General features: G+C 41.2%; 2 protein-coding genes across 7 annotated transcripts; one reads left to right on the forward strand and one right to left on the reverse strand.

The window, feature by feature from the left end:
* The first annotated feature begins 59 nt into the window (after positions 1–59).
* On the forward strand, positions 60–2575 carry arpc4l (actin related protein 2/3 complex, subunit 4, like). Its single transcript, XM_044122697.1, has 6 exons — positions 60–218; positions 814–932; positions 1231–1342; positions 1436–1531; positions 1773–1943; positions 2023–2575. Exons 1-6 carry the CDS (start codon positions 216–218, stop codon positions 2026–2028), a joined length of 507 nt encoding a protein of 168 aa, XP_043978632.1. The 5' UTR covers positions 60–215; the 3' UTR covers positions 2029–2575.
* LOC122834337 (6-phosphofructo-2-kinase/fructose-2,6-bisphosphatase 4-like) lies at positions 2328–20451 on the reverse strand. Of its 6 annotated transcripts, none has more exons than XM_044122695.1 (14): positions 20149–20451; positions 12955–13071; positions 11477–11573; positions 11331–11397; positions 11177–11251; positions 10714–10770; positions 10313–10434; positions 10005–10212; positions 9782–9928; positions 8946–9050; positions 7113–7242; positions 6467–6529; positions 6310–6374; positions 2328–4079 (listed from the first exon to the last, which is right to left on the reverse strand). In XM_044122695.1, exons 1-14 carry the CDS (start codon positions 20198–20200, stop codon positions 4020–4022), a joined length of 1365 nt encoding a protein of 454 aa, XP_043978630.1. In that variant the 5' UTR covers positions 20201–20451; the 3' UTR covers positions 2328–4019. The 6 variants fall into 6 exon arrangements, with proteins under 6 accessions (XP_043978630.1, XP_043978627.1, XP_043978629.1 ...); XM_044122692.1 differs by lacking the exon at positions 20149–20451 and adding an exon at positions 14486–14794; XM_044122694.1 differs by lacking the exon at positions 2328–4079 and adding an exon at positions 5241–5909.
* Positions 20452–21454: the final 1003 nt, after the last annotated feature.

The following is a 21454-nucleotide window of genomic DNA, read 5'->3' on the forward strand; positions in this document are numbered from 1 at the left end:
GTCGGGGTGTACGCTCGTTTTGTTTAAAATTACTTCTGCCCTGGGCGGTGGCTTGAACTCAGTTTATGGTTTTCTCTGTGACGTGCAGACATCCGCCCCTTCAAACAAGGTGTTAATAGAAAACGAACGCACTTTCGCTGTACTCTACTATGTAGGATTTACGGAAGAGTCGTCCCAGGCGTGGCTGAGGAACTTCCTTCTTGTACAGATCAAAAATGGTAAGTCTCCTACACTACATGTACCTTTATAGTTAAATATTTAGCTTTTTAATTCGGCTGACCGCGAGTTCGTTCAATGCGATATTAGCTAACGAGCTAGGTTAAGTGGCCGTTTTGCGGCCGGGCTGCAGTAGAAATCAGAGCACAGACATCCTTGATGAAACGATGTGTAGAAATTAGAGAGATTTAGCTGAGCTGTCGTTTCTTCTCGGGCCTCTTGATACGGATTTGTTTTCTCTATACCTTTACATTTGTAGGCAAATATATATATATTTTTTTCCTCGATACTGTCGAGGATTTGCTTGAAGGAATAACGACGAGCTACCGTCACCTGAAGGCATCACGTCCACTACTCCTAAAGAAACCAATCACTTCCTTCCAAAAACCACACACAGCTGAATTATAGCTTAATAACTTTGTGTGTGCGTGTATAATAAATCACTTGTTAAATGAAACTTTAATGTGACAACCAAATATAATCGGGTGAAATGTATGTCAAACCTGACCTCAGAGGTCAAGCACTTTTGTTCCTGCTCTGATCGTTATCGCACAACAACATTGCAGTCGATAATCATTCCCCCCTTTTTCTGCTCAGACGGCGACTCTGCGCCCTTACCTGAACGCTGTGAGGGCCACCCTGCAGGCAGCCCTCTGCCTGGAGAACTTCTCCTCTCAGGTGGTGGAGCGTCACAACAAGCCCGAGGTGGAGGTCAGGTATGTTTATTGGCACTGGCTCATTTGGAGACCCGGAGGCTGTCAAGAATTTCTGTTCATTTTTATGCCATCCCTCAAGCCTCTTGTGGATATCCTGCAGCTACAAGTACGGACTTGATCCGACTTGCATAAGAAAGCGTGGGGAGGGAAGAAAGAAATAGCACAGGCTCGAGCAAGGGCTTTTGAAGTTGTGCTGGAAGGGGGCTTGCCGCAGCCTGTTTTGGCATCAGCAGCTATCTTGTAAAGAAAGAACGACCCTGGCGGCTGAAAGATGCGCTTTCCGTTGACATGGTTACAGGAGCAGTAAGGAGCTGCTTCTCCAGCCCGTGGTGATCAGCCGTAACGACAAGGAGAAGGTTCTCATCGAGGGGTCCATCAACTCCGTCAGAGTCAGCATTGCCGTCAAGCAGGTCATTTTAACACAATTTGATGGTTTTTTTTTTGGTTTTTTTTTTAACACCCCAATCCTTTTTGAATCTAAATGCAATTCTACTCATCTGCAGGCTGATGAAATTGAGAAGATTCTTTGCCACAAATTCATGCGGTTCATGATGATGAGAGCTGAGAACTTCTTCATTCTGAGGAGGAAAGCAGTCGAGGTAAGGGATCAGTTTTAAAAAAAAAACAAATATAGATAATTAATGACAGCAAAGGGTACAATCGTCCATATGCAAACAGAATACAATAAAGTGCCGTGTCAACTTATTTGAATTGACATAAATCATATTCCGATGCAGAAGCTGGAGGGAGATAAGCAGAAAGATGGCGAACGGATGGATTATTTCTTTTTCTTTTTTGTTTTTTTCTAAATTGCTTGCATCTTCTGTCACATCTCCACAGGGATATGATATTAGTTTCTTGATCACCAACTTCCACACGGAGCAGATGTACAAACACAAGCTGGTGGACTTCGTCATTCACTTCATGGAGGAGATCGACAAGGAGATCAGCGAGATGAAGCTGTCCGTCAACGCCAGGGCCCGTATCGTCGCCGAAGAGTTCCTCAAGAACGTACGTTTATTATTTGTTTATAGGCTTGAGTATTGTTTGACATAATGACTGAGACTAATTATCCGCTTCCTTTCCACAGTTCTGATGCTGGCCTTGTCTTTGGGGTCTCTCTAAGGTGCCAATCAACTCACAGAGAACTTAGGGAGCAAACAGCCAATCAGCAGCGAGGAGATGAGATCGTTGTGACCAATCCGACACCCTTTTGTGTCCATCCTGTAATATTTCCCCGTATTCATGGATATCAATTTCCTGTATATAATGAAATATTTGCCAGTTTCATTTTCAGCCTCTCTGAACAAATCCCCAAACAAAGGCGGGTCCTTAAAGTATTAATCAAGTTGATAGCCATGAATACGATGGAGCGCTGAGGATTTGTTGTTGCAGATATAAAAAAAAAGAAGAAAAATGCCCGTTTTTTTTTTTTGGTTTTTGTTTTTTTTTGTATTGTCTAACGGAGTCCTGTATGTTCTGTCGCTGTTGCTTCAAAAATTGTCTCCAAAGTTTCGAACACAAAAACGTCTAAGGGGAGCGATCCGCGCGGCATTAAATCAACGGAGTGGGAAGCCGCTCTACAGTTGCCACGGTAACCAGTGAACGAAAATAATGAGAGAAATAAAAGTCATTTGTTTGTACTTGTGTGTTTGGAGTCAGAAAAGCGCCATACATGGTTTGGTGCTGCTGCCGCCGCTGCACCTATAAACACTTTCTGAGGAAGTGGTTCGTCGAAGGCAGTGAGGTCATGTCAGCGAGGAAGGGGAAGCGCTGCGGACGGCATGCTAGCATGACACTTCAGGGAGAAAAGGTCATTTGTTTTTAAAGCGGGGTTGAGCGGGCTACTTTAAAGTTGTCAATGTCATACTTGCAGCAAATAGCCGTCATAATGAAAATTGAGGTAACTGCTTTTCCTTTATATCTTATTACTTTCGGTTAAGACAGTAACTTCACATTGGCAGCACTTTCTACATAAAACAATAGCTGTCACTCCATGATGTAAACCCCTACTAAAACGTTCACTTCCTCTTGTTTAATTCTACAACTAGTGCAGGCAGTAAAAACGAGTTAGTAACATTTGACACTTCATTGTCAAATTGGCACAAGAAAATATGTAGATTTTTGAAAAATACTACCGTGTCACACCAGAAAATGACAAAGTAATTGGTTTATGACAATACTTCAGCTTCACCCACTGGTGAGAGAGCATGCCTAACTTCCTGTCAGTAATGAATCATATCAAGCATATTTCACGTCATATAATGTATTGCTGTCTTTGAGCAGAGGAGAGGCTAATGCTGTTGGAAAAAGTAAAGCATTCAGAAAATACAATAAGTGGAACAAATCAATAAAACAAAAATACCGAGTGGTTTAGAAAAATAAGATCTTTATTGCAGTAGAGCTGGAACATACATTTTCACCAATATTTTTGGCTAACGATCCTTTTTGCATTCCTATTGCTGAAATGTGTTGCTTCACAATAATATTTGACAGGTGGGCTTACCCCATCACGTACAGTAACTAGGAAGGGGGGGAAAAACCTATTTCCACCCAATTCTAACGACAGTTTATTAGTTTACTGCTCCGATCACTCCTATTAGCACAGACAGTTATCGTAAAGAGCTTTGTTTTCATATCAGAGCAGGTTCAGAACCTTCAGAATTGCACATGATCACTGAAGCCACCTTCATGTGAAATTATAATTGCACAAAGTCAAACATGCAGCAGATGAACCACAATGTTATTTTGTGAAAACCACTTGAAAACACGCTACAGTAACATCCCAGTGACGCCGCACAACTTCAAAACGCTGAAAACGGCGAATTTAATGACCGCCGTGAGCTGAGTGTTTACGATATGAACATCTGGGTCACAAAGGTCAGACGTTCCTCCTTAAACTCGAACAGGACAAACACAGGACACAAGGAGGAGCTACAGGTTGTGGCAGTGTGGCACGTCGGCCCCCCAATCAATGGGTCACCAGTGGAAAGCGATTGGAGTGACTGGAAATGTGAGAAACGCACAAGACCGGTACGGGTGGGGTCAGGGAGTTTACTTCAGTATCACCCGGTTCCAACCCAGACATCAGAGGTGAGCAGGAACGGTCTGCAGGGCGTCTTGAGTGGTACGATGGATGTCAACGTTCTGGAAGGAGGAATGAGGCTGGGTCAGATGATGCTTTCATATCCAACACTTTGTCAGCCAATGAAATCACTCAAGTCTGTAGAGTTAGTTTGGTGTAATGGAGGACAAAATCCAGAGCGGTGTGACAAATTCAGTTGTCTTTATTTTTTAAATACATCGCACAATTGGAAATGGGATTTTCTTCTTTTGTCTTATACATATATATATATAAAAAAATTTCATTGCTGCCATTAAAATAATCAAAGCTCCCGTTAAAATATTTACAAGTTGAAACTAAATGCCGAGCGTAATTCATTAGACGCTCCTCTCTGGGCAGACAGGAGTCTGTTCTGGACACAGAGACGATTCTGTTCAGGCCCAAAGACGGCCGCTCTGTTATCCAACCCCAGAGGAACCTCTGCATATGAATGAGTCCTCAGAGGAAAGCAGCACTTGGTCTGGGGAGTCTGTCAAGTATATGGCAATTTTTTTTTATTTTTAATTTTTATCTCAAAATAGCCTTTTTAGAAATCTGGTTTAAAAAAAATTTATAATAATCTACCTTTAATTTTGTCAATAAATCCCAGGCAGACCTGGTCAAAATGTCATTATAAACATGAGCTAAAGAATTGTCAGAAATGTTTTTTTGTTCCTTTAAAGGAGAAACTAAACAATTACACAAAATATAAATCAGGATGATGCTAAATATTTACAACCATATCTAATAAACTCGACACCATGAGTGAAAAGCTTTTTATAAAAGTTCTGCAGCTTGAAATAAGGAAGGGGCTGCTGTATAAAAGACACCAACTTTACCATATAACTGCATTTTGCCCCAACATTTACCTTCATGTCAGACAAAGTGGCTTTTGTCTTAAATCGAAAAAGTAAAATACAAAAGAAAATGGCAGCTAACGTAGATCCTTGGGGAACGCCAGTGGATATTATAAGTTGAGCTTTCAGATATTTCTACATCAGTGCTGACCTCTAGACCAAATTGTTAAACAGGAGGTCTAACACTAGTAAACACACGTTTAAGTAAAAAAATAATAAAAAGAACAGGTGTCATTTTTTCGTCTGGTGATTGTTCGATTTATGTTTTTCTGTACTTGTCTGAAACAAACCAGCTGTCAATGGAAACTTAACAACAATGAAGCACAAGGAGAGTTTGGTAGGAATCAGTGGATGTTTGGGTGAAGTTTATTTACAAACAGCAAACAAAAATATTCCTTTTAATTCTGATAATTGATACGAATATCCTTCAAGACCTTTCACATTATTTATCACAAACAGCTACATAAATCCAGCATTTTTGACTTTACACTGTTTCACATTGTAATAAATTAAAGTGTTAGGGGAAAAAAAATCTGCAATGTCTTATAGGTAGATTAGAGTTTTGATTAAAAAAAACTTTGAGGCACTAGTAAAGCATCGCTAAGACGTACAGATAAGATTTTGCTACACATGAAAGGTCCTTCCTCAGATGAGGTGCCGGAGCTTCGTTGCTTCAGGGTTTGGAGTGCAGCGCCATTTAAAAAGCTTTTCGTTCATTTTCCAAGAATGGGAGAGCGTGCACGGCAAGATTCGTGGCAGGATTAAAAGAAAACCCCAAAGATTAGCAACCGGAGTCCACCTGCACCACGCCTTTAAATGCAAGCGGAAGAACAAGAAAAAAACCCCAACAAAGACCGAAGAAAAGTGGTTCAATCAAGGTTTTTAGAGTGCGCCTTAAGGGTTCATTGTGCGTAATCGAGGCTAAAGGGGTGAGGATACGGGAGAGCGCTAACTGCCTCACTGGTGAGCTGGCACAGTAATCAAAGCCTCCTCTGACATCCGTGTCACATCTACGTTCTGTTTGATAAAAACAAGAAACAAAACAAAACAAAGGTGGAGGAGTCAAACACAAGGAAAACAGGAGATACACTACATATACACACATTAACACACAACCTGAAACCATGAAAACTCTTCCACGTTTGGTTCTTTAAGTGTTTTTTTTTTTTTCTTCCTTCATATGACGATTAACTGAGCTAGCAGGAAGGTAGCACCTCATGCTAAATATTATCCATTTGATTTCCAGAGCTAAAGCATCTTGAGGCTTTATTGGTAAAGTTTAAAATGGTGCCAAATGTTTCCCGTCAGCTTTAAATGGAGCTTTGAACACATTCAGTGTGTTTGCACCCTGCAGACAAACGACACAACCGTTACCCTCGACAACCGAGGCCACGAATACCAGCGTCACGTCACCCACCTCTGGCTTTTCTCGGTGCGTGTTGACCGCGTCCACGTTTAGGCTGATGGACTCCACTTTACAGCCTGTGACGACAGATATTAGTTGGTAAAGCAAATGATCTTTTTCAGCACACATCCACTTGTTAAGCACATTGAGCACAAGATGGCAGCCCTACCGTAGGCCACGGGGGTCAGCTTCAGCACGGTGTGCAGTGGGCACTTCAGGTACGGCAGCTCCTCTGTACACACACATGAATCAGATGAATGAAAGCACCAGAAGACCAACTCGCTGCGCTTCCTGTCTCCATCAATACAGACGTTTTTAATCGACATTCTTTTAAAATATACATATATAAATAAAGTTCAAAAAATTTGACTTCACGTGACACATTTAAATATTTCTTGATCTAGCCTTTAAAGTTGCCTTAGGAAGGATCTGGAGTCGTTTTTCAGTCTTGATTCGTGCGTCGTCTGGCTGCCAGCATTGGATGATTTTCAGAAAACATAAATAATCACAACACTAACTGGGTCACCAACAAACAGAGGAAAACTGTATTTTATGTAGCATGTTAAGCCATGTCTGTCGTTCATTCAGCCTTTGAGTGAGCGAGAGAGAGCAAGGCTTTGGAGATTCTTTCCAAAGGCCACAAATGGCCCCCGAGCCGCACTTTGGACACCCCTACTTCACAACACAAATTATCATCAGCATTTACTTTTAAAGAAAACGTTACAGTTTCCTTACAAAACCCAAATCCGTTTTGGTTATCCCCCCCACAACGTTTCATTGGCTTTATTTTATGTTTGACTTCTTAAAGCACCCACCTGCCGTCTTGTCCAGGAAGTAGGCCAGCAGACAGCGCATGACCGCCTGGTGGCAGATGACCAGCACGTTCTCCTGCCTCTCCAGCTCCATGATGACGGGCTCCAGGCGCTGCACCAGGTCCTCGTAGGACTGAGCGTGGCAAAAATGTTCAGAGGGGCCAATCAGGTCATCAATCAAAAGACGGGAAGGAGAATCTGCCGAGTGATGCTTTCTCCGTGAAGGTAAACAGACTAATCATCGGAGGAGGTGGAAAATGGACAATAATGACCGAATCCGTCTTCATCTGGGAGATTAATGGAGGGTAATGGAAGGCGAGAGCCGACCGGGCGGGCTGGCGTTCAGCGAGAGAGCCACTGATCTTTGGTTACCGTGATCTCGTGTTTAGCTCCAGCCGCCATGGAGGCTGAATGTCCAAGCAGAGTCTCATTAGCGGAGCTATTTGAATAATGTGTTTATAATCTGGTTACTATATTAACAAAGGAGAACTGAACTGAGTCTGAGTCGCTCCAATGTGGACACACAAAAAAAAACCAAAACAAAACACTAGTTCATTCATCATTTTATGTAACGCATGTCTAAAAATTGACCATCTGTGCATATTTTTTAGGGCTGCAACTAACAAATATTTTAGTAAGTGATTATTCAGCTGATTAATTAATTGATTGGATAAAAGAAATTTTCACATTCTGCAGATTTTTCATTCAACCACTAAAGTCTGTTTTATACTAGATTAGAAATACGTTAAAAGATGCAATCAAGCAATTCGCTTTTTTAAATAGAAAAAGCATTTTATTCACTCAATAAGAGAGCCTTCCTTTAGTGAACGGTTGATTATTTGCAGATTAATTGACTCATTTTTGCATTAACCGATTAATAATTGGAAAGCAAAAGATGCTTAATAATAGATTTTGGTTTTTCCAGGATTTGGACCAAGTGAAACTAAAGCTACGCCATTTTAAGAGTTCTGGGAAAAACATATTTAAAAAATTTTTAATTCTTTATCTTAAAAGCTAAATATATATAAATATATTTGTACAGCTTGGGATTAGTTACTGCTTTAAGTGTGTGGTTCTTTCAACAAACATCTGGCCTTTTTTTTTTGTCTGTTTGCTCCAGTTAACAATTAATCAACTGCTAAATTAGTTGAAGATTAATCACAATTAAGCCGAATAATCGCATCAGCCCTGATATTTTTATTGGCTGCCAATGTGCAGATGCTTATCAGTAATTAAAATATGTTTGAAAAGTTAATCCTGTTGCTTGTGCATCTTTCTATTTTTCTTTCACTCAACTTTCCATCAGTATGTTTACATGTGAACCAGCAGCCGAGGCGATCAGCGACAAACCGAGATACGACTGTGAAGGTCTACGAATGAACATAAACATAAAAAAAATGATTATTTCTCCAGTGCTCTTATGAGCGACCATCCGTTGGATCTGATGCCATTTGAGTTAATTGAGGCAGGTCTTAAAATCTCCTCCACAAATGTTCCTTTAGCATCACTGTGGCTCCGATAAGGGGAGCAGAAACACACAACAAACTTAAACCAAAGTTAGCGGAAATCACCTAGCAAGTCAGCAGTGAAACTCTAAACTTACAAAGTATCACTTTTTTATTTCAGTTCAGAACTAAATGATGTAACGGATGACGCAGACTTGTTCAGGAAGCCTCAAATATTAATATGGATGAATGCAAACGATGAATTGCTTCGCTGGTTTTAAGAACATCAAATGCTTGCAGGTAAAAAAAAAACAACAAAAAACAAAAAGAAAAACACAGAATCAGACAAAACTTCCTCAAATAAATAACAACAACAAACTCTGCCTCTGACCTCTCCTTTTGGGTAGCGATAGCGGTATTTATCCTGGTCCCTCAGGGCGAACTCCAGGGGATAATTTTCCTGGATCTCCTCGTACCTCATCTCCTCACACACACCCTAAAAATTACAACACACACACATTGAATTAAAAATAACAAAAAAATAAAAAATGGATTAAACAAGTTGCTTTCAAACAGCACTATGAAAACAACACTTGATGATCCCTGATGCTAATTTCTACCAAATATTATATTACTTATTGACATTTTCAGTTAATTGATGCCTATTCTATTTAGTGAAGAGCGAAAATATTGTGGTGCAAATTTCACTAAAGTTCGTGTCTGATTGATAGATTGTAATTTAACTTTAAATTAAAGGACTATTTCACTGATTTTGGGGAAATCTAGACAGACATTTGATCCTCTCTGGTGTTAAATCTGACATGTCTACACTGGTCAAACCTAAATTTGATGATTCTAAGCTGAACAGAAATCCCTTTCAACACAGTTTTTTTATGAAACTATTTGAAGAAAAAATACATTTCTGAAGCTTTTTGGACAACCATCGACAGCGTGAAGGTTACAACACATAGACTGTGTTGCGGCCATTATTTTTCACTACATAAAAGATTGTGTGGCCTTCATTCACACACAGGAAGTGGTGAAAAACAAAACATGAAGCAAAGCTCCTAAAGGATTGGGAATCGAACCCTGGATGGCTGCATCAAATGAGTCGATAGCTCTGCCGTTAGCTCGATGGTCCGAGCCTGAAATCACTCTTTAATACACAACTGTAGCTCAGAGAAGGGAAGCGATGAGGTGAAGCTCTCCGTTCTGGTAAGAACTCACCGCGTCGATCTCGTTGAGGACCTTCCACTGCTCATAGGGGGCATTGAGGGCCTCTGCCGTCTGGATGGTTCTCTTCATCTGGCTGGTCCAAACCTTCAGCTCGCTTATTTCCTGAGTCTGGATGAACTGGTTCAGCTTCTTAGCAAACTGCACGGAGAAGAAGGACGTGTGTTTTACTCTGCTAGTCTTGAGACTCCATTTCTGAAGACTTCTTCTCTTCTACCTCCTTCCCCCTCGGCGTGAGACCCGAGTCGCCTCCGATCCGACCCTTGACGTTGAGCTCGCTTTCTCCGTGGCGACACAGGTAGATGGAGCGCGGCGTGATGTGGATGTTCATGAGGTAGTAGACGATCCGGCTCTGGACGTGGTCCAGCACCCTGTTGACCAAGTAGCGCTGGCCGACATCCATGATCTTGATGAAGGAGAGATCCCTGAAAGGAGACGCTAAGTTGGCTGGGCTTTCATAACTTGGAGTCAAACGACCGACTGCGAACTGGTCAAATCTCGTTGGACGTCAATGTTCATCCTGACCTGTCCAAGACCTCATCCAGCGTCTCATAAGAGTTTTCATAACACTTTATCCTCTTCATGAAATCCTCCACTGCTTCTTCCGTGTTGCAGTTGGTGTAATCTGGGCTTCCCAACTTCACTTGCTGGGAAAAAAAGAAAAAAGAAAAGGACAGAAAGAAAGACAGGGGAGCACAAAAGTGAATTTAACTTTAAAGGGAAAATAATCTGATACAGTACCTCTTCATCTTTTTAACGTTTTGTCACTTTACATCAGAGTTTCCCATTAGGATTTTATGTGATGTACCAAAAATAAAAAGTATTATTGTGGTGTAGGATTGATTTTCTTCAGTAGGAACATGGAAACTGTGGCTAAACATATGAGAAACGTGAAGGAGACGAGCTTCTGCAAAGCGGCTACTTACAACGATGTTCTCCTGAATGACTTCAGGGTCTTCACACACCGACTCGACAAAAAACGCCTGAAAGAAGAGCGAGAAAACACAGGGTCAGTGCAGCCAACATTAGAAACACTCTCTTTACATGACAGCCGTGATAACTAATTTTACCGGACAAATCGTCCCAGGGATTATCACAATAAAGGCTACTATTGCTTCTTGATGATCTTGTTCTAGCAATTCAAATAAGTCAACTCTCCTAAAGATCAACAAGCTCCAAATTTGTAAAGAACGCTTCACACTGGAACGGGAAGATATGGTTAAGAACCAAAAATCAATGAACAAAACGAGCAAAAACAAGAAACAAAACCGAAAAATTAAAACCACACACATTTTTGCGAGCACCAATCGACCTCCAAGAAATTAGACTCACTAGAAAGGAAATAATCGAGTTCATTGAAATTTTGAATTGATTTACTGCAGGTTTCACCTTAAACCCGTTCTGTTCTGCAAACTCCAGGATGGTGTCCCTTCGCTCTCTGGTCGTGTTTGTTGCATCAAAAACCTGTCAAACAGAAACTGTAGTTTCAGGCGAGCCTCTTAATGCTTTCGCTGCATAGAAAGAAAGAAAACATTTAACCTACAGCGACTTGGCCTCCTTCCTCTGTTAAATACTGCCGCACGTCGTTCAGAGCCGCCGAAGCACACTGCCTGCAAACACAATGCAGACGTTCGTGTATTTGCTGCTCAAGAAAAAAAAAAAACCAAAAGTGTTAGCTACGGATTATACCTTCTGATCTTCAACCCTTCCTCGTTGTCGGGACGGAAGAACTCAAAGGACTTGTAGATCTTCAGGAACTCCCTCCGGTACTGTCCAACATTGAACTCTGGAGAAAAAAACCCAGCAAAACAAATAAATACTTTCAGGATGTTAGCACAGCTGCTGGAGCTCCATGTTTCTGACGAGTCCGCCTCTGTTCACCGTGGCTGAAAACGCCGAGACGTCGTCGCGGATGTGGTGCTACACTGCCTGTCCCTTTAACTTTGGAGAGATAAAGTGCTTTTTGTTTTTTTAAAATTATGCGTTTTGTATGTGGCCCAATGTGGAACTTCTGGATTTAAAAGCCTATGTTATATTTTTGCTTGTCACAATAATAAATACTTGCTGGACGATAAACTGTCCAAGACGTTGCTGCGATAAAGAACGATTAATTGAATAAAAATGCAAGAACACTTTTGCAAAATATCAACAAACTTCAAGTTCTAACAAACACTTAATATTGGAGTTTTAAATATCCAAAATGAACAAACAAAACAACAGAAACAACAAAAACAGTGAATTATGAAGTTTATGTGAACAAAATTATCTTCAAAAAAATGGGGGCTAGTTGAGACCTGAGCACCAGACTGAAGACTTCAGTCATTCAGTTTGTGCTTAAAAGAAACTTTTTATTTTATTTTATCTTTTAGCTTTTTCTACTTGCTGCAATATCAATTGCCTAAATTGGGATATGAATAAAATGAATCTGAAACAACAATTCATGCAATGATTATTGAAGTTCTTTTAATCAATCATGCGATTAATTGATTTGTTGCTAATAGCAACAGGCCTTCCTCACATGACAAGACAACCGACAGGACAAGCTGCTTCACAGGTGCTCACTAATACTTGTATATTAGTATAAGCAGTAGAGACACATATGACAACATCCAGCTCTGGAAAAAATTAAGAGACCGCTGCAAAATGATCAATTCTCTTTTAATCTATTTTTTATATGCAAATATCTGAGCAAAACAAACATTATTATTTTATTCTATTAACTACTGACAACATGTCTCTGAAATTCCAAGCAAGCATTTAGTATTCATTTCCAGAAAATGAGAAATAGACAAAATAATAAAAGAGGCCGTGCTTTCAGACCTGAAATGAAACAAGTTCATATTCATTTAGACACAACAACACTGATGTTTTAACTCGGGAAGAATTCAGAAATCAATATTTGGTGGAATATCAATGGGGTCAGTGCAGTGGGCTCTTAGGTTGTTGTTTTTTTCCCAGAGCTGTACATGTATCAGTATATTCACATATATTTGTATATATATTTTCTTCTGTTTTATTTGGACAAATTGTGTTTTGTTTTTTTTGTTTTTTTATGAAAGGTGACGTCAAAGACAAAAGTATTTATTTTCTAGTGAGTGGCATCAAGAACCCTAACCCCGCCTTCCCAGCCCCACAAAATGTCTGAGCCCGTCGTTGGACGTTAGTACCTCTAGTCGGCACGCCGATCCAGTTCAGATAGCGGGTCAGCTTCTTGGAGATGTAGGTCTTTCCTCTTGCAGGCAGGCCCACGGTGACGATCAGGGTGGGACAGTTGGTCGCACATACTGGAACAACGGAGGGAAAGAGAAAACCTCTGTCAACACGTTTTATGAGCATGGAAGACACACAAAAAAAGTACTTTCAGCTCCAAAACACCAGGATAATCACTCCAATTATCTTCCCCAGGTATAAAAAGTAGACGGTATCACTTTTACTGCATGCTTAATGATTGCCTTTCATCGCGTGTAATTAAAAGGGAAATATCTCATGCTAGAATGTTTTTTTTATTTTTTATTATTACTTTTATGAGGGCTGATCAAGGGGCAGAGGTCACTTTGTTTCCAGGACGTGTCGCTATGGTTGTGAAACGCTGGATCAGGAAGGCGAGGAGCAACTTTCCCCCCATCGGGGCCCTTTTATCTCGGTCAGAGAGCGCATAGTTTGCACAGTTTGTTCGTTTCTTTGTCGCTGTGAGACACAGAGTACTGATCACATCGGCTCGCAGAAATCTGAATCTGGCTCTGCTTTTGTTGCACGCCCAACCATCCCATATCCAGTAACGTCACTCCACCTCAGCAGCTCCTACAGAGCGACTCTGACGTTGGCGTCTGATTCACAGTGCGTGATTAAAGCAACTTTGGTCAGTCCATTAGATCAAGATTTTTATTAAAAACAGAGGCTTCATACAGGTTTATACTTTTCATAGCTTGTACTGGTTTAAGAGGGCTCCTCCTAAAGTGTTTCAAAGTTAAAAGAACTCACTCTCTGTGTGTTTTCACCAACTCAATAACGGTTTTACAACTCAAAATATATTTAGAGTAGAAATATTCACTCATAGTTGGCTTTTAAAATATATAATTGTGTGCAGCCCAAAGCAGAAATTGATGCAAATTTCGACTAATTTTTCACTCTTATAAACCTACCTTTGAATGTAAAGTGTTTAGGTTTACACTGACTTTCAGGGGCCCTCGCCGTACCCCGAGGGCCCTAAACAGACGCTTCGTTTGCTTTTGTTTTGGGCACCAGAACAGCCTGCTGAGTCGGGTGCCAACTTCAGGCTCGTTAAGATACATTTTAAACCACTCTCTAGAGGCCCGCCACAGTCTGTGCGTAGATACAAATGAGAGACTATCACACGGCAAGTCTTCCGCATGAATGCAAAACAAACAGTTCATGTCTGTCAACCGCCGGTGCTCCGCCTGGCACAAAAGCAGAAGCGAGGAAGAGATGAACAGAGCCCGTCTCATCTGCGGGGAACATTATGTGAATCCTTACATAACCGTGCGAACCAGACGGTTGGAGCAGCAGCGCCGCATCTGAACTCTGCGCACCGTTTTCCCCCCGCCAACACACGCTTCAAAACAGACGGGCTGACGCAACGCTAATTCATCATTAAAGGGCGAGTTCACCAACACACGCGTCTCGTTAAAGAAATGGTAACGCTAACCTAGCAACTGTCGCCACGTCGTCTATACGCACCCCTTCGATGAGAAATGTGTTTTTCAGGAAGGCCATTTTTATTTGGCATCCAGATCTTCTTCAAAGGGTTTTGGGTGAGTTCCCGTGGACTGAACGTGGATTTGTCCTCCATGTCGCTCTGCGGTGAGGCTGAGGCGGCCGCAGCGGGGACACTGACCCGGGGAAGCTTCCCGTGATGCTCCTCCGAAGGTGACCGGCGCTTCATCCGCGCGGCTCAGTTCGGATGGAGACAGGCCCGCAACTGCCGCTCGCGCTCTCTGTCTTTCTCTCTCTCTTTCTCTCTTCGGTTAGTGTTGCGGTCACGTGCTCAGTTTCGCATCAATGGGACCTAACCGGCGACTTAGTATGGCAAGATATCTGAACATTTAATCAGAAACTCCAACCTTTACCTTTTCAGAATCAGCAGCTATAATATATGGCCAAGTTTCAGCACATAAACAAGGGACTCCACCTTACGTATTTTTTTTCCCCAAGAACCTAAAAAAAAAATTTTATTAAAAATGTCCGAAATTTTAGTCTAACATGTCCAAATCTAAAATGTCCAAATCAAATTTGATCGGAAATAAAGTTTTTTTCTGTGAAAAAACAGCCATGTAATTTACTCTTAGTCTGCTGTTACACCTAAATCCCCCCCCCCCCCCACTGTGGCACAGTAAAGCCTATTTCTTTTCTATTATAAACATAATTTTTAAAGTCAAAATTTACATTACAACTTATAATGTAAAATGCTTATATATCTTATGGAGTCCACAATTACAATTGCATTTGTACCCAGCTACTTCACATATTTGCCCTAACTTAACCTTGTATTTTTTGTAATGCCGTTCCATGAAATCGTCTTCATTTACCGCCTATTTTAAATATTTATATTTAAATGATAATCACGAGCAAATTGGAACTAAAGTAAAAATCCTTGTTTTTGTGCACAGACTTGACTAGAGAAGTTGATCCCAATTCTGCGGCCAGCTATGAAATGTAATTTGACTTGCCATACAGGACCGTAACGACTGAAGTACAGGCGCAACTTGCTTCCTGTTCATCCTTAGAATACGTATACAGAGAAGAGCACTTTAGTTGGGTTGGGTGCAGTAATTAATTTGAACTGATGAACCTTGAATAACATCACACACCCATTTAGTCATAAACTATTATAACAGCAGGATAAGCACAGATAGGACTAGTAACGCAGTAAGTTGAGCAATAGGTTGACGTTAGATAAAATGTACAATGTGCACTGCCAGCAAAAACATTATAAGATAATACTTTCTAATGTCGTCAGATTACAACAAGGTTTATTCAATTTTATATCATGCTTGAGTTAGACAAAGTAACACATAATTGTTTAATACAAAAAAAACCCAATACATGGTTTGTACATTTCTTTTATGAATGAAATTTTGAAAAATGTGATAAGCATTTTGATTCAGCCTGTGTCAGTGCTTTGTAGAAACATATTTTGATACAATTACAGATACAATCACATCTGTATCTGTAATTTTATATGTAGTTACAAATTTAATTTAATGTCTTTAATTAAATGTGGTGTCGCCACCATGAAACCCAGTTTAACCAACTGTCATAAGAAGTTGCACAATTAGTAGATAGAGTCCACCTGTATGTGAATGAATCTGTAAATGTACCTGATCTGCGAAGGACACAGAAAACAGAGAACATTGGAAGATCAAACGACACATTAGGTTGGGGAGAAAGAAGTGGAGGAGATTAAAAGCACTTAAGAGTTATCACACAACATGACTACCTTTGAAATCTCACAGAGCTCTATCTAATCCAGGGATGGGCACTCCTGGTCCTGGAGGGCCGGTCTCCTGCAACTTTTAGATGTATCTCTACTTCAACACACCTGAGTCAAATAACGAGGTCATTAGCAGGACTCTGGAGAACCTGACTGCACTTAGGAGGTGATTCAGCTGTTGGATTCAGGTGTGTTGGACCAGGGAGACTCTAAGAGTTGCAGGACACCGGCCCTCTAGGACCAGGAGTGCCCACCTCTGGCCTAACCTCAAGAGAGGTTAGGGTTAGGTATGTAATGGTTAGGATAAGAGTAAGGTTTAGGTTGTAGAAATGAATGGAAGTCAATGGAAAGTCCCCGCAAAGATAGCCATGCAAACATGTGTGTGTGTGTGTGTGTGCGTGTGTGTGTGTGTGTGTGTGTATGGGGTATGGGTAGGCGCTTATGAGGAAACCTGCTTTCCTGTATTGCTACAGCACCTCACTGTATTTGAGATCGTGTTATCCAAGCACAGTGGTTTTCTGTTGACATTACACCAGACGCCAGACAACGTTCGCCTGATTCAACAACAATATCTTTGCTGAATGAAATGCTGACCTTTTAAAATCCGAGCTAATCTGATTCAGCCCAATGCTTATACTTCGAGAGCCAACGGAGAAAAACTCCAGCTATGAGTGCGATTCTGGTTGAATAGTGATGCACATAACAAGTTGTAAGTTCTTAATTGCTGAATTTTTTTTTTTGTCAGTAAAACCTTGCAAACTATTCATATCGCTTAATCTTTTTCAAGTTAACTCTGCAAACTTCAATGTAGTTTATCAGGATTTAATGGGATAGACCGACACAAAGTGGCACAAAAATGGAGTAGAAGAAAAATAACATGTAGTTTTCAACCTTTTTTCCTAATAAATACTGAAAAGAGTATTTATAATTAGGTAGATACCTTGTACAAACACCTTTCACTGAAAAGGCAGCTGCAGCAGACTGAAAGTTTGTCCTTTTCTCTTCTTTCTCCTTTCACATCATGGTTATGTTAAAATTTGTTTTTGGCCCATTACATAAAATCTCCCGTCACTTTCAGACAAATGACACTAGGTGGCGCTATTGAACTCCCATCAACTGTCAATCAGGTGACCCAGGTCTGCTAAGCATCGCCACACATTTGATACCAGCATGTCCTAAACACAGCTGAAACAAAGGACATATTTCCAACACCTCCATACCTACAATTACGTCTTCTCTTCATATGATGTCTGTTTTGTTTCAAGAATGTCTCTCCATCCAGGGCAAACAGAAACCCTCAGTGTGTGTGTGTGTGTGTGTGGGCCGAGTGCAGCCACCTGAAAACGCCACAACAGCGGGACTTCTCCCGAGCAGGACCGAATTGCCCGGCTGCACAAACGTTTCCAGGTTAGTAGGCCCATCTGTTTGGTGCTTTTTCTTGTGCGCTGATTATATTAAGCTCAGAGTCGTTCTCGCAGATGGAGCTGTGACCTAAATGTGGCGAGATGGAGGTGTTTCTAATTAAATGACTGCAACATCCGTGGTCCCTTACTGCTGGCGGACCACAATTTAAGTCGGGCTCATAGGGTTCGGGAAGAAAAGTGGCTCCCGTGACTCACGGCGTATTTTTAGAATTTCAGCTGGCTAAAGTAAACATGCTGCAGAGCTTTTATGATCCTGTACAAACTGAGACGCCTCTTATCGGCCTGCGCTCATCTGGTGGGTCATGTTTTGTTTTTTTTATATGACGGTCTCGACTGTAGCTGAACGGGGGTGGCTTGAGACGCTTAGCCCTTTAACTTTCTCATAACATCTACAAGCTTTTAATGTATTTTACGTGACAACACAAAGTAAGAACACATCAAAGAGGGAAAAAGACTACGATACAACTACGATAAACCTACTAAGACACGGCCGTCCAGCTGTGAGCCAGCTGTGAGCCGTCTGTGAGCCGACAGACCTGGTAGGGAGAGCACTGATCAATAAAGCAACCAAGAGGGCCGTAGTAACGCTAGAGGACCTGTCGCCACGACAACTTAAATCTATCATTTGTGGGAAAGAGGCAAGAAAAAAATATCTTTGATAGAAAGAGGAAAATCGTCCTATTTGCATGTGAACAAGTGTGCTCAGGTCAAAGTTCAGCTACATACAAAATGAAATTATTTCAGAACAAAATTGCCTCCGTCATCAAACACGGTGGTGGCAGCATCATGCTCTTTGAAAGCTCTACTTTTTTTCCTGTTTTTAACAGGGACAGAAAACAATGTTGCAAGTTGATGGGAGGATATATCATTTTGAATCAACTTGAAAAATAAAGTTATTTTGAACCAAAATTGCCGTCACCGTAAGACACGGTAGTGGCAGCATCATGGTGTTAGGGTGCTTTTTTTTTTTAAATACGTGCATAATTATTTTAGCTGGGACAGAGAAATGATTGTAAGTTGATGGACGGATAAATCATTCTGGATCAACGTGCAAAATTAAAGTATTTCGGAACAAAATAATTTCCATTATGAAACATGTTGTGGTTTTTTTCTTAGCAGAGCCAAACAAAATAGTGCCTTCTGAAAAAGAAAAGCAGTTGGACTAGCAAAAGATCTTACATTGATGTCTGAGTTAATCTACAGCCACAGATACAATAACATGGGATAACAAAGTTGTGGTTAACATTAAGTCAGCTAAAGACTAGATCTGGAAGGTCAATTTTTTTTGTCACATGAGCCAAAACTAATATCGGGCCAAATATAATATCATGTTTTAAAACCTAAATTGACCAAAAATGTTGTTTTTTTATACTTACTCAGCAATAAACTAAGTATGAACAATTTTTTTTTTTTGTAGGAAATGGATCATAGATCCACAATTTCAAATGATTTTTGTACGTTTTCCTTGTTCATTGAAAGATATCCAGTTTGCTTATTCATTAACTCAGAGGGCTGAATTCCAAAAGCACACCACACTTTTAAGATTTTTACTTAGCCTTAAAATTCTGCACCAAGTTATCTCAGTTCTTGTTGCAGAAACCGGAACCCAGGCAGAGTTGCGCACTCCTCTTTGGTAAAGCGGTAAAACACTGAAGTTGGTGACGAAATGTCAAAGGTTAAGGTCGACGCCTGCTGTTTTAAGGCACTTTAGGGCAGCTATTTATGTTGGAAACAGATTCTTCAGTGAGGTGTCTTGCATAGTTTACACCAGAGCATGAACAGGAAGCAGAGCTCAGCTCCTCCTCCTCTTCCTCCTCCCAGCAGCTGCCAGGCTCTGATTGCAGCTAGCTGCCTTTTAGCCCGGACAAGTCACTTCCCAATATAGAAGTGTGTGATAACCGTATTCCTTCAGTAAGGATCCAGCTCCGCAAGCCTGGATCTGGGGCTTCAAGCATGACGTCACTGGACTGGACGTGTTGCGTCGCGGCGGTCCAGTCTAACAAGAGCTGCACAATCACAACAACAAACAGCTGTAAACAATCCGACCACGTCCTCACACAGCCATCATGTTTACCGCAGAGATAATAAACCACCACCGAGGCAGAAGATTACATTGACACGGATCGTCTCGTCCTGATTGTTCTTTTCTTTCCATCTTCCTTTTATTCATATAAATCTAAATAAATTGGTTTGAAGCCCGGATCGACCCGCCTGCCTCTGCGTCCCCCGTTACAATCCATCCTGCTTTTACAAACAGGCTGCTTACTGTAAACAGCAAAGATTATTGTGCGATGCTGAATGTAGGGGAAAGGTGAAAGCAGCGCCAGCAGCAGCAGCAGCAGCGCTCCTGTTTACGTCTTAAAGAGACGTGTAGACCCCACGGTCGCTTCCTGTAATCTTGCTACAATGACAGCAACAACGCAGCTAAACGCACGGATTCAATAATAATAATAACAATAATAATAATAAACAGCGACGTCTCTTACCCGCGTTGCCCGGGACTTGCGTGGACTTGCATCGGCTGGAGCAGCCTCTCATGGTCGTGGAAGAGCGTCTGATGGAGCGCAGTGCGTGGCGGTGAGTACGTGCCTCCAGCAGCAGCCTGCACTCCACTTCACAGTGATGCTGGAGCACACAACCCCTCTCGGTGTGTGTGTGCGTGTGTGTGTGTACGTGAGATAGCGAGGGACCTGTAGGTCGGGAGGAGACTTGTACAGAAATGGATGTGCTGAAGGAGTTGCCTCTACCTGTCCGCTCTCCTCCTCCTCAGTCTCCTTCACCCCACCCACCATCTGACAGCTGTGTGGGGGCTGCGCCCATATGCTGCACCCGAAACTTTGTGGTGGGCGGATTTTTCAAATGACACAAGGCAGTGAAATTTAGGATCTGCACGGTCTGCGTGGTTGGAAACCCTCAAATGAATTCATTTTGCATTGAATTAGCAGGGATTTCGCGGAAAATATTTTGAAAAATTGAACTTTTTTATTCCATTCAGGGTGACCTGCATAAAAAAATACCTTTAAAATACACGTAACAAAAGCTTTTAAAAAAGTTCATACTTAATTTTTTTTATGTTGGATAACGTTTCTAGGAACTTCCAAAGAAAACATTTCTGTTCCCCAGGGGTATAAATATGATGTGACAGAGACTTTTATCCCAACTCTTTTTTGCCAACCGCCAATAAAACCACGAAGAAGAAGACTTAAGCAAGTCAGTGGCAACAAAACACAAATTTTGTTGGTTGCCAGTCACCAATAACATCAAATCTTCTTCTGTAGAAAACCCTCTTATGCTATATTCCACTTGTACTCGGAACTAGGAAATTCCCACTTTCCCGTCGAAAATAAAATTAACAGTAATGCCCTCCGATGTCCGACTTCCCTCAATTTATGAGTGATTTTGCATTTCAAAATGGCCGCATTAACTGTAGTACTTCAAACGTGTTTATTTTAATATAAACACATGTAAAACCAAGGCTACGTGTAAATTTAACTAATTACAAGTGTTATTCGGAAAATAAGGCTTAAAATGACGCTTGTAAGATATATTACGATACAAACAATCTTTATGGGCGTCGCCATGTTGAAATTGCGACTAAATAACTATAGCTGTTACCTTGGGTTTGACGTCAAACCCACATCCGTCTTCCGAAGTAACTGGACTGGACAGCATAAACCCACGGCGCGTAGGCAGGTCAAGGAGCCATATTACCACCACACACTGAGCAGATCTATAGAAAAGCAGCATAAAGTATCATGTCAGGGTCACAAGTCTCCATAACAACCGTTTTAT

The sequence above is a fragment of the Gambusia affinis genome, linkage group LG07 (assembly GCF_019740435.1).
Source record: "Gambusia affinis linkage group LG07, SWU_Gaff_1.0, whole genome shotgun sequence".
Taxonomy (NCBI): Eukaryota; Metazoa; Chordata; class Actinopteri; order Cyprinodontiformes; family Poeciliidae; genus Gambusia; species Gambusia affinis.

Bases quoted from the DNA above. Each gene is read 5' to 3' on its own strand.
- arpc4l (XM_044122697.1), top strand. The intron at 933-1,230 runs GTATGTTTATTG...ACATGGTTACAG, and splicing joins AAGCCCGAGGTGGAGGTCAG to GAGCAGTAAGGAGCTGCTTC. The intron at 1,532-1,772 runs GTAAGGGATCAG...ACATCTCCACAG, and splicing joins TGAGGAGGAAAGCAGTCGAG to GGATATGATATTAGTTTCTT.
- LOC122834337 (XM_044122690.1), bottom strand. From the start codon at position 14,690: ATGAAGCGCCGGTCACCTTCGGAGGAGCATCACGGGAAGCTTCCCCGG. The intron at 10,213-10,312 runs GTCAGGATGAAC...GTCTCCTTTCAG, and splicing joins CTGGATGAGGTCTTGGACAG to GGATCTCTCCTTCATCAAGA. The intron at 6,241-6,309 runs GTGGGTGACGTG...GTTTGTCTGCAG, and splicing joins CGCACCGAGAAAAGCCAGAG to GGTGCAAACACACTGAATGT.